Below are 13,810 nucleotides of genomic sequence, written 5' to 3'. Positions count from 1 at the left end.
CTTTATAACTTTACGTTTGCTAAAATTCTGATATCCACCTAATTTTCTTTATTATTCTATGTTAAGTACATCCAACTTGCAACTAATATGATATAGTGGAAATATTTCCTTATTAAAATAAATAAAAAGAATTATCCATAAATTACGATGGAAGAAGCAAGGCAGATTGAAGCACTGAGTACTGAAAAAAAGTCAAAAGTAAAAGGTCCTTTGGCCTATTTTGGACAAAGAACACACACATATTCATTTACTCATTTATTTAAAAAGTGTTGAGTACCTATTATATACAAGGCAAAAGTCGGTATGTTAACAATGTCTATTAGAATATGATAATAAATAATGACTCTCAACATGACCAGTCCATCAATTCATTTATGTCCTAATGGCTGGTTAAGTTAATGATGGGTGCTGTCCATTTAAGCCTCTTAAGACACCCAAAATCCTGGTAAATAATATGCACTGTAGTTATAGTAATACTTTTGTTTCCAAGGCTAATAAGTAATAACACCCCATTGAGGTGTTAAGAACCTCAACTAGTCACAACTATGGGTGGAGAAGTAAGCTGGTACTATAAGCCAGATCTAATTTTTCATCTGATTATTGGTGAACATTTGACATAGTATATAACTACATTAAGTACCTAGCAGATATGCATATCAAAATGCCATATTAAATACATATGTATTATTATAATAAAAGGAGTAAAAGTTAATGTGGAGATTTCATTAAGGAAATATTAGTAGCCCACGACATCTGTATATAGCTTTCCTACTACTTATTAAACTGAAATATTCATTATTTTTGTTTCATGTGTATATTTTACAATATGGGAAATTTCATGTAAAATGGAATCATTTATTTTGTGATGAAATTTGGAACTGCAGCAGAATCTTAGCTTTATTCTATTTTATTTCAAAAAATTTAAAGCCGTGAATAATGGTAAAATTTTAAAAATGGAACTAGATAAACACAGGAAATCACAACTCATTACTTTTATGTTTCCTTATTTTAAACTCTTCTACTGTGTAACTATAAAACCCCTTTATTATAGAATTCCTTAGTAGTATCTTCTGTTAATTGAATTTAGTCTAGAAAATTTAGATTTTCATTGGTTGTGTCCCTCTTTTCTGCACAAGATTGAAGATAAAGTCAAATAATTTTAAGAATTATTGTTAGGTAAAAATACTTTTTGTGATCTCTATATGAACACCCTTGAGCAATTTCCTCTCAATTAAAAATAATACTAATATTCCCCATGGGGTTATAATATGGCAGACTTTTTGAAAGTAATTGAAACATGTTAACGGGAGGAGAATATTTTCATGCTAAACTTGGTGTTGGGAGTCCACGTTATTGAAATGATTTTTTTTTCATAGATATTGACTTACATCTTTATTTGCCTAGAAGTTTGAAAATTGTTAACAGTAGAAAGGTAAGTACAATGTGGTACCAGTCATACACATCAGGTTTCTTGACACATTCAGGTTTAAACGGACGGAACTTTCATTCAATTAGCCCCCGGCCCTTGCAGTCAGGAACCTCTTGTTTTCAGTGTCTTAACTAAAGGACAATGAAACTGTAAGAACAAGCTACAAAAAAAGGAAGCATCTTAAAAGCAAAAGTCTTTTCTGATCATTCTGTTTTTGTTTTTTTTATTGAAGACAGACCTGAATGCTTCTGTGCCTCTAAAGATTTCCAACACAGCTATCAGGCAGGTAGAAGAAGCACAAAGGTAGAAAAAGATGGGGTCTCGTTTTAATCATACAATCATTGGCCACCAGCACTTCAAGGGGCCTCCACTAGTTCCCTGGGCTCCTCTCCTGTCTCTGTGGGGCAGGGCTTTCTGGAAAGATCATTGTTCCTATTCCCATGCTTTCCCAGGCAACATAATATCAATGCTTTCCATTGGGAGCCCAAGAGTGGCAAAGCTACCTTTTCCTGTATCCATCCTGCCCCGACCCACTAAGTGCCATCTGTTTCCTTGAACTGTTAGGTGGGGGATAGGAAGCGAATGGATAGAAGAGTTCACCTGTTATCTCTTCAATATTATGCTAAGTCTCTTCTTAGCTATCAGGAAAAAATAAAAAGGACCTAGGATGGGGTGGGAATGGTCATACATAGAAGGGACAAAGTTTTCTGGAAGTTTTAAACACCACCAAGGCACTGGTAGTTAAGTGGGCTAGGGGAGACCAAAATTTGAGAATTTCTGTCAATTCACAGGACAAAGATTCATGACTGCCCTTTTCAGTTCCCAAAGCATTTATTGACAGATTGATTGCCAGAGTGGTCTATTGAATGAAGAGAGGCACTCTTCTGTTATAGGGAATGAAGTCAAGAAAGGTTGGAGCTGTAAGCACTGGTGTTGGATTCCAGTTTGGTCATGCTTTCTGATCCCTAACTACATAGCTGGATAAGGAAGTGCATCAGTTAGATGTGAAAAAGCATGTGTTGTCTCTCCAAAGTCCAGAAGTGCTGAAAAACTGTGATGGATATAATTCGGAACAATCAATTACGTGCACAAAAGGAGTTTATCATAACATAAAATTAAAAGGTGACAATTTCATCACACGGTTACACTGCTGTTTTCCTTTTTTTTTTCTTTTTTTTGGGTTTTGTCCTTTTTTCTTTCATTTTGCATTTCCCTTTTTGTTTTTTATGAAGGGTTGGGGGAGGGTAGAGATTTGGTCCACTGAAGATTAATCACCCTCAATGATATATATATTAGAAAAAATATCAGCAGCAAGACTCTCTGGAAATAGATTCTGTTTGATGTAGCTAGTCTGTCTTTTCTGTTTTGCCCTCTTTCACAGCAGCCTCTGAAGTTTTCCGCAGGGGGGCTTTCTCCGAGTTGGCATGTCCTTGGCCGGAATCCGCCGCTCCGCCATTTTTGTGGGTAGTGTGTTTTTCCAAGTAGTTCAGCATTTCACTGAGGACTGTTTGGAAAGTGCTTAGGGCTGCACATATTGCTGGAGTCCCAAAGCCATGAGTGATCAAACTGGAAATGAGAAGTGGTAGGAAAAAGAGATGAACAATTTACAGTCTGATGCAGGACAACAAATCCTCTCATTAGATCCAGAACATTCTATTAACAGGCATTTATTGTATTCATAAATGGCACCAAGCATTGTGGAAGTCAGAACACAAATCAATGTATTGCTTTTGACCATAAGAAATTTAGGACGTGTTTGGAAGAAGACTTGTCATTGATAGATTTGATATGCACTAGTTATTAACACGTCTGAGTGTTTAACACATGACTTGACTCTGCTTCTCTATCTCATTAAGAACCAAGAAGATACAACTTTCTACGTGTGGGAATCATCTTGTTTTTAAGAATGGCTTATATGCTTGTATGGGCATAGATCACACAAGAAGAAATCAAAATTGGCTGAGTGTGTTTGATGGCCAGCTGTTCCCCTAAACTCATTCTTCTCTTCTTTATAGTAATGGAGTTTTACCTGGGCACATGGCCATCTAGCTGGAGGCTAGGATGCTACCTCAATTTCCAAGCTTTCCTTGCAGCTAGGTTTGGACATGGGACTAACCCCCCACAATAGAACATGAGGGGAAGTGTTGTATGCCATTCCCACCTGCTTAAAAGGAAACTGAGTGCCCTTTATTTCCTCTCAAAATAGTTATGCAGCTATGCAGACGAGGATAATCACCTTGGTGGTGGGGACAGAACAAGATGGAAGGAACCCACTCACCGCCAAGCTCCTATATGAGAGAAAATAAAATTCCATCTTATGTAAGTCACTCTACACGTTAAGTAGCTAACTACTTAACTAATGCACAGATGTAAGGAGTGTTGTGGCAACCCCAGCACGGGTAGCCCCTCCTACCATGACAAATATCATCTCTAGTTAAACAAATGTGTAATTATAGATTCACTCTTCTTGTGAACAGAATCCACCTAAACTGTTCATTTGGTTAATTGTTTCTGAAGTGACACTCTGCCAGATTGCTCCCCATAATGCATTTCTTGTAATAATATAGAAAAACATGTTTGACATATATTATGCATATGTATAATATATATACAACATGATATATATATTGTAGATTCAATAAATGAAGTTATTAACTGCTGCTTACAAGTCGTAGAGTATTACGGTTGTTATGACATTACCAGTTTTTAAATAAGATAGTACCATCCTCCATAATATGTTAACTAGTTAGTCACCCCTCTTAGGGTATATAATCTTTAGGAACAAAAATAATGAGATTTTAAAACAACGCAAATGAGGGATTTAGATTCCAAGGCAGCCTACTGATATGCCTCCATGATGATAATAATAGGATCTACCACACAGAATTGCTGTTTATATTAATCCATGCAACGGCCTCAGGATGATGCCAGACCTATAGTGAGTGCTCAATAAATGGTAGATATTGTTGGCTGTGTGATATTCACGGTGAGGATAAAATTTTCTGCATGTTCCTCATTACACTCCACAGGTTGCTAGCATCTTTCATCAGGACATTTTACAAAGCTTGCCCTATGCCTTGGTCATAATTAACATACATCAAAAAGGAAAAAGACTTCAGTCTCCAATTATTTAGAAAATAAGAATGGTCAATAGTTGAGCAACTATGTATGCCAAAATTTGTAATATGAGACATCACCACAGTTCAAGCATCTGCATATCTGTGCTGCAGTGTCTAGCATTGCTGAGCAGGAAAACTGACTTCAGCTCCATTTCTACAATGAGATAACTAGAGGGGAATCTGTATGTTTTAGGCTCTATCAGGGAGTCTGGACAATGAATGGAATTGATTAGAGTGGTGGAAGAATTAATCATGGCTGCACCCACAAAAAGAACTGAGTGAAGTCATCTATTAATGTCTAGATGCTTGGCCTGGGTATAACTGCCTCTTTTCTCATGCTTTATTTCTGTTTAGGGCTCCTTGTACCATTAGATGAGTTTTGTTTTCCTCTATACTGTCATGTCCTCTTGGTTGTGACTGCACTCTTCACCTACACCTGAGTATGCAGAATTTAGTTTCACTAGGTTAAAGTTAATAGCCAGTATTTGAGTTCTGACCATAGGCCAAGCCCTGTCCTAAGTGCTTTATTCTATGTCACCTCATGTAATCCTGGCAACAACACTAAGAAGTAGGTATTATTATTTCCATTTTACAGATGAAGAAACTAATGCCCAGAGAAGTTAAATAATTTGCCTGAGATATCTGATATTGTGTATGGCCTCTGTGCTTATGTTATTCTCAGGCTGAGGGTGTGTTTTATGCCTTTTATTTGAGAAATCACATTCTGTTGGCAGTTTTAGCTTAGTTTCTCTAACTTTGTTCTAGTGCAGACTTGTAGGCCTGGAAGACGATAATTCTTCTTACTCACTTTCCTGTCTAAGACCAGGGTTGTAAAAAATCAAGTACAAAGTGGAAAGGTTTATATAAGCACTTTAATTCTCCATGTCGAGAAGAGTTGTTGCCCTAACTAAAGACTCTTAAACTGGTATCCTTTCTTGGCTGATGGTCTTTCTTGCTTCTAAAATATGTATCTGACCATTAGCCTGTTGAATTGTCATCTTTGCCCTGCACTGAGAACCAGGTGTACCACGTCTTCACATTGGCTCTGACCTTAGGCACTTTGTGATTTGGAGGAAGTTATTTAGCCTTGTAAGATGACAATGGTCTGACTAGACCATCTACGAAAATCTTTCCAATTCTAAGCTTCAATTCACCAGTATTAATAGCGCTCTTCTTAAAACTCAGATCATGGACAGAGGTTATGGAAGTTGAAAGACCACTGAGCTCCACAGAGAAGTCTAAAATTGATTGTGGAATATTCAACATAAGAAAAGTAACTACTTGAAGCATTATCTTTCAACATGAAAAACATAATGTAAATTTTGTTAGTTTCCTTAACATTATCTGCACATGAAAAAATATGTGTGGCACCTTGCATAGGATGATACTCAGTGCAAAGGACAGTCTCTGATCTAGCAGTTCTCAGTGAAGTTTATGAGTCCAAATAATTAAAGTAATCTAATATTGTATAGAATAGCACAGAAAAAAGTGTGAAATCACAAGATGATTAAAAAGAATTTATAGGAATATCATGCTATTCTGTTAGCCCCAACCACTCCAGAAAAATAGGTGTATATCTCCTTCATAGTGACATACAAAAAGGAGAAAAACAGTAATATAGAATCTACGGAAAAATAAAAGAAAAACAGAAATGATAGGGCTGACTTCCAGTCCTAGAAAGAAAATAAACTAAGGTCATCTGTAAGGGAATACATTATAGTCAAATCTCCAAAATCTTTGGTAATGGAGAATATTTTTTGCCTTTAGAAAGGATTATTTTTCAGCCACAGACTTAATATTTAAGTTATATTTGGCATTTGCATATATTTTCATCAGATTAACATCAGAGAGCATTTCACAAGCAAATATTACCTGGGTTAAATAATAGCCATGATGGTTTGAAGTAGGCAGTCAAAATCTAGAAGATCTTCTAAAATCAGATTCATCTAAAAGTTTATCCTCAATGAGACAAGTGAAAGAGACAACTACCATCTTCACGCCACGTTTTAAAATTTTTGCTGAACAGTGGCAGAGGGTACAAATGTATCAGATTTCTTAATTTATTTGCATTTCCCAGGTCTCCTTCCTTCACCCTTTGTAATCATGTGTTCTGTTACTTTATTTTTGAAAGGCTTATCTCTTCTTTACCCCCAAACCTATGATGGCTATTCTATTGTACACCTTTGTCCTCCCTCTTCTTTTCAGCCAATCTAAAGTCCATTCACCCTTCAAAGCTCTTTGGACAATATTGAAAAGAAGGAATTAGTTTCCTGATTCGTTGATTAAGATATTGAAAAAGATGTGCTTCTGCCAAAGGATAGAAACTTGCCAAAGTGATGAGAAAACTTAAATAGAATTCCGAGGAGAAAAGAGTACCATTCCTCCCAAAAAATGTAAAACTAGAGCCCAGCGAAGACAACAGGAAGAAAATAGACAGATGAGGGTAAGATCTCAGTCATCAAAGTGAGGAGGAGGAGTGGGAGCCGTATGGGTGGCCTTAGATCATAAGCGATAATCAAAGTCTACCAGAGTTTAATATGAGCGCCGGTAAGATGCTATACATGTCTCTAAAAATTTGTGGTTTGGGCTCTTACTATAAATTGGTAATTAAAATTATAGTTTCATCTTAAGAAAAATACAAAGAATGTTAAAAGAAAATAAAAGATACCACAAACCAACAGCAACAACAACAAAAACAAACAGGGCTGAGATGACGCACTGCTGTCACCACCTACACTGTACCTGACACTGTCTGTTGCCAGCATTTGGGGATTAGTCACCACCAGGAGGCAGCAGCCTCAGGGAAGGAGACGTGGGGACTCCAGTGTATGGAATAATCGAGTTTACAAAAGGCTAAAGGTTCCTTGGTTTCATTTGGGAATCTGATACCCAGACCAGCGGGATTTAGTTTAAAATTATGTTCCAAGAATGAGGAAGAGGAACAAGGCAGAGATAGACCCAAGGCTGGGGGGAGATCGTGCTATGTTAGCCCATGAGAGATTAAATGGTCATTAAGATACTTTGCTTTCTTTTCAAAGAGTCTAATCATTAAAACTGGCAATGGCATAATTAATGGAGTTGAGACTTTTTTTTAAAAGTATGTATGAGAAACTCCATTTCAGGATCAAGAAAATATAGGCATGTGTTTCTGAGACCCTGGAGTTGTTAGCTAATCTTTGAAAAATCATGGAAGGTGGGAGAGGAAGTAGTGAAATGGGACAGAGAAACATGCCTTAATAAAGCAGGGGGAAAAAAGAGACAATTTTAGAAACTCTAGGTTATTGATTACATTTAGATAGTCTTTAACAAATTTCTTGCAGTGAGATATTTTTAAAAATTAGGTCTATTGGGTTTGAATTTACATACGGTTATGTTGACCCTTTTTAGGTATACAGTTCACTGAATTTCAACAAACCCACACAGTCATATAATGCCCAACATTAGCCAGAAAGTTTTCCTGAGCTCCTTTCCAGTCAGTTGCCAGCCCCCACCACCAGCTCCTGGGAATCAGTGCTCTAATTTCTATCCCTACAGTTGTTACTTTTTCCCCGAATTTCATCTAAACTGAACCATAAAAGTCTGTAGTTCATGTAATTTGTTCCTGCAATGGGTTATTACAAATCTGAAGTGTTAACATTTAAAAAATAGAAGTGATCACTGAAGGGCTGCATGGGTGCAGTAAGGAGCCCAATATGGTAACTGTATTTCCTTTTATAAAAGTGTTATTAGAGCAGAGCAGTAACAATGCAATCTACTGTAGGATTCTTAGCAATGCATCTGACAAAATCTCCCCAAATACTGTATGATAAGTTTGGGGGAAAAATGAGCCAGATGACAGCAGAGTAAGGCAGATTCACAGCTGGTTGGACAATGACACCCAAAGAGCGGACTTAAGGGCACTTGTCAACCTCGAAGGATATCTCTAGTGGAGTGCTGCAAATCTCTCTCATTAATTCCACTCTGCTCGACATGTTAATTGACAATGTGGGCGAAGGCATCATGGATTTGTAACTTCACGGCTGGCATTAACATAGAGAGGAAGATTCCTACATTGGATAGCAGAACCAGAGTTCTGAAATATCTTAATGCGGTAAAAAGCTTAGTTGGTGGGCCAAAATCAGTGATGTCAAATTCAGAGGAGATGAAGGAAAACATATCCACTTGCAGTATACTGAGAGAAAGGTCTGACTCAAGAGCAATTCTTAGGGAAAAGTCTCGAATCAGTAAGTCTAAACGCAAATGCAAGGGTCAAAATTTGAGGTTTGGAGCATAGCTAGTCAGGCTTGGAAGCTATTTTTACCTTGAACTATTCTCTCTCTGCCTAACTAGATTCCAGCTCATTGATTTCATTTTCCTATTACTAATTTCACACTGAGGAGCAGGAAGGTTCTGACAACTGACTGTGAGCAATACAATCACCTGCTGGGAAAATCCAGACTGTGATAGTTTATGGCACCTGATGTTAGAGAAAATGTAACTTATATTTAACAGTCATCTTCTTAATTTTATTCATGGTTTTAAAAACTCTTATTTTGCTAGACCTCCCAATTAACATTCGCTAGAGCATCTTTCTGCAACATAAACCATCTCTTCAAATGGGCTCAGTTCAGGAAGGTAGTAACTGTTGCTGGATCCAGAGGTGAAGCTCTGCTTTGACTTTTCCCCGAAGTATTAGGGTATGTTCACATTTCAGCAACTGAGGGGACACCACAGAGCAGAGCCACACTTTCTAGGGAGATTTTGCGTGTGTGTGCACGCACACACGCACACTTGTGGTCTTACACTGTTTTTGCCTTTTTATAAGGTAGTGTCCTAACCTCTTCTTGACCAACGGACTTGACCTGAATAAGTTCTACTGCTACAGACTTTAACTATTTAAAGGAAAATACATCACAACTGTTCAAACTGTATTCTCCATCAGTGGGCTTAAAAATGAAGAAATTGAGACTCAGAAATGAAAACGGTATTGGAGGATGGAGAGAAGAGACTGCTATTTGAAAGACAATGAATTATATCCCTTCTTCTTTTTCCCTGTGTGGTTTTGCTAATGTGATAACCCCTCTTTAACTCAAACAGTGTTTATACTTACAAACTACTGATGTTAATGATGAGGACTATCAAGATACTGCCATATAATAGAAATTTCACTGAGTTCCCTTCACACCTTGTGATTCTTGGTTAAGTGCATTTTTTTATTGTGGCCAAGGTCCTATGTGTTTATCTTTAAAATCTCCAAAGCTTCAGTGTTTACTTGGAATAGAAGTTAAAATAGGATTCTGAACAGACATCTACCAGAGCAACAAGAGCTGTTTTTCTTTCCTTAATCTAAGTAAATATAGTTTACATTTCACTAGCTTTGTTGTATGCTAGAGAAATGTTACAAAGCTGTTTCCATATTGCACTAATTGTCCTTCGGAAATGCTTTATCATTACTTCAATTGATATGTCTAAACTAATTTAAATTAAACCACTAAAGCAATTTTCTAAAACTTAGCCTGAAGCAAACTCCTACGGTATCTTCCCCTGAATTCTTCCGATCTTGGCAAGAGTTGGGCCTGGGATCCGGCACATCCTTTCCACCTACTTAAGCAAACACTGATTTAATACGTATTGAGAAGAAAATGAAAGCAACATTAGTATTTGCCATTGAAGACTGGGTCACTCAGTTGTGTCTGCCAATCATGGATGGATTTTTCCAGCTTTCTTTTGAGATACAAAAAGCTGGAAGTAATAGATACTATTATGCTACAAACTAGAAGATTGAAAACCAAGAGAAAATAGCCTGCCGTCATCATTTAGGTAATTAGAGTGAAAGCTAATTTCTACCTGGAAAATGTTTGACAAGCAAACTTCTCTTCCTCCACTTCTTTTGGCTTGTGTAAAGGTTGAAATAGTTCGTACTATTATTCCTATTATTTTGTTATGTTGTATCATTCCAATAGGTGTTTGCTATCATATATCTTTGATTTCCTGAATTGCACACAGATGCCACTGTCGCCAACCTCCCTTCTGCTTTTTGGCCTCTGGGAGGCATGCAGGCAGCCAGATTTAAAGAGAAAACAAGCCTTTTCCTTTGCTCCTGGATTATTCAGCTACTGCGGGTTTCGGTCCAAATGTAGCCCGAGGCTCAGTCTGTATTCCTCACTACAGTTTTAGGTGGCAGCCAGAAAAATGCCTTCTTGCACTCCTGAGAACAGCCGTGAGGGCAGGAGGCTGGAGAACAGACCCTGGGGAACACCAGCAAAGGATTGTGGGGCTTCTCTGAAAAACCTTCCTTCTTTTCAGAGCTGTGAGAATAAGGCACTTCATCTCTCTGAAGCAGCACAACCCCTGAACGTAGGCCTGGAGAGAGACCTCACCGGGAGGAAAGTAGCTCCGGCTTCTCCTCCCAGAGCCTGGTGGCATCTATCCTTTGTAGCCTAACTGGTTGAGGAAATAGAGGAAAAGGAAAACTGGCTAATTTTGTGCTCGTTTTCTACATAGATTATATTGTCCCATGGACCCTAGTGCTTCTAAAATGGAATTTAATTAAGGTGCATAATTAAGGTATATGGTTCTCTGGTGGCAAGGATTCATTGAAATCTACTCATTAGCAAGGTCTTGACAGCATTCAAAAATGTTCTGTGGTTCCTTCAGCTGGTGGCTCTCAACCCTAGATGTATATAAGAATCACCCGGGAGCTAATTAAAAAAAATACCAATGTGTGAGTCCCACCCCAGAGATCCTGATTTAATTGGTCTGGGATGGGTCCAAAACATTAGTATTTTTTAAACAGTACCTATCCAGTTTAAAAGCAGCTAGGGAGTTGGATGTGTTCCCTTAGGGCCAAGAAACAGCACTTAACTACCATGTCTGCTATTCTTCCCAGGAAAAGGAGGATGATAAACTTCCTCAGCATTTCCCCCAGGAACTTCTGCAGCACCTTGGTTCCATGGAATGTTAATAAGTATTCTGAGAAAAAATAATTTCTGTGATAAAGTTTTGGAAACATGGGGCTAAGTAAGCATTCCTTCCATTCAAAAATGGTTCAATTCAAAAAGTTCTGGGAGCCTTTGATATGCTAATATGCATTGGCATACTTCAAGAGGAGTATAATAGGGTTTCTTGATCCAAAAAACACTTGACCAAGAGACACTTTCAAGGACTATCTCATGGGACGAGTGCTCTATGAAACTCACTTTGGAGAAATGTGTTTCTGATGCCCTGAATCTCTGCCCATCCATTGCCCAAAGGTCACATTCCTCCCGCTTTTCTCAGCCACTGACTGAGGTCCCAAAGGGGAATGGATCCTTGTGATTCCATTTTACTTCAATCCAGCTCATTAGCAAAGGAGGCTAAAGATACAATCATTGCACACGCTTTAGGAGAGACCAAAATCAACCACATCCAAGTCAACTCTGATGGTAAAGACATTTTTGACATCTGCATCCTATTTTTTACATATAGCAATAAAGCTTTTAGGGATAAATGAACCATTTCCTTATTTTTCTCTACGTCAGACAATTCACATTTTCTACTTAGAATAGGGGAACGGAAACGCTAAGCTTAGGGCTCTTGTGCTTTTTTAGATGAATTTTATTCAATCGTCGACTTTTTTAAATGAACAAGTTGCTAAAATATAAATAAATGAGATCATACGGAAACACAGCATAAGTAATGATTTAAAATGGAGTAGTAAACTAAGAATGGGGTAAATCATTATTGGTCTAGAAGGAGCCTTAGAGATCATCCTCTTTAACTGCATCAACTTTACAGATGAACATGCAAAGGCCAGACCAGTCAAATGTCTGCTCTAAATCCACACTTCCAGCTGGCAACCAAGAGGAGACTGAGCTAGGCCCCCTGACATCCATCCTGAGAGTTTCCCATGATCTCGTGCTGTGTCCCTATGAACTCTCCCCAAATCCACAGCTCAACAAAGATAGAAATTATTTAAATAAAAATTTACCAAATTTCTTCCCAAATATATGCATTCCTCAAAATCAATTATTCACACATGTAGTTATTATGGGCCATGTTTGTAACTTGTTATTAGAAACAGTTGCTTCTGGTTTCTGTTGTTTGAATTACTAGTCTCTTATGTGCTGAACCTAAAAATCCATAAAAATGCCATCAAATGATCTGCAATGGATGCTTTTATGTCTGTATCTCCTGCAGCATTTGATTTGGTGCCATGTAACTTGTGAAGTACAATAAATATTGGCAATTGATTTAATTCTTTAATTTTCTGCTTAACGTTAAGTGAATGTAAGTGATTTTATGTAGATTCATACAAGAAGTGCATCATGGTTCCATTTGTCTGCTAAGGAAGTGAAAGCTATTGCCTGTTTTATTTTTAGTCCACATTTTTTCGAGTGAAAGTTTTACTTCAAAGGAGACTCATTTTTACTCTTCGATAAATACAGACTGTCCTTTCTTATTTAACTAGTGAATAAGACCTGACCACTTAAGGTATGTATTTCTTTGTATCTGGGAATGGCACTCACTTTTGGAGTTTAAGTTAAAGATTTAAAGTTTAATTTCCACCTTGTGTAAAGGAGCTTAAGTTTGGAAAACACAAGATTTTTTTTTTCTTCACAATTCAGGCCCACTATTTTCAGTATTCTTAAATAAAATGGGCTTAATGGGAATTTTATTGAGTTCATAAACTTGAGACCACCATTCAGTTTTATTTTTTAAATGCTAAGCCTAGTTGTGGAATTTATTTCATAATGTTTTCTTTTTGGATTAGAGATTTAATTGAAATTTCTTCATTTCTCTTCTGACACTAAAAAATACTTTCACAAGATTAAGAAAATCATCCACTGCTGATTACCTTCCTCACTACTTTCCCATCCCAAGAAAATGAAAAACTAAAAACAAAACCCAAAACTATGCACAATTTAGGCTCCTTGGAGAAGACCAAACATGCTCCCATTTAAGCAGAACAAACATCCTCTCTTCAGCATGTTGCCAAGCACACAGCTGTCGGAAGACGCTAGTTGAGTTGACTGGAATGCATGTCATATGTGGAACACGAAAGAAAATGAGGATGAATAGCCCAGAAAGAGAAAACTCGGAGAGACATGAGAGCTGCCTTTAGAAATTGGGAGGGAAACAGGATTAAACTGACTCTGTAAGGCCCCCAAGGAGTGGGACGTTAGGGAGACAGATGTTGCCTCAATGGAAGGAAGGCATTTCTAATAGAGCTGTCAGAGATAGAAGGGATGCCTAGGCAAGAAAGGAGCCGTCTATCATTGCAAGTTTTCAAGCCTGGAATGGG

General features: G+C 37.6%; 1 protein-coding gene across 2 annotated transcripts in view; it reads right to left on the bottom strand.

Annotated features, from left to right (window-relative positions):
* Positions 1 to 2,775: 2,775 nt before the first annotated feature.
* The window catches only part of TFAP2D (transcription factor AP-2 delta), a 51,555-nt gene continuing 40,520 nt past the window's right edge, over positions 2,776 to 13,810 (bottom strand). For both annotated transcript variants that reach the window (XM_004424034.2, XM_087437885.1), the window contains one exon: positions 2,776 to 2,995. In XM_004424034.2, the coding sequence (XP_004424091.1) occupies positions 2,776 to 2,995 (220 nt within the window). The remainder of the gene's footprint in view (positions 2,996 to 13,810) is intronic.

This window comes from Ceratotherium simum, chromosome 13 (genome assembly GCF_057802395.1).
Source record: "Ceratotherium simum simum isolate JZ-2026a chromosome 13, ASM5780239v1, whole genome shotgun sequence".
NCBI lineage: Eukaryota > Metazoa > Chordata > Mammalia > Perissodactyla > Rhinocerotidae > Ceratotherium > Ceratotherium simum.
This window is presented reverse-complemented; position numbering and strand designations above follow the sequence as displayed.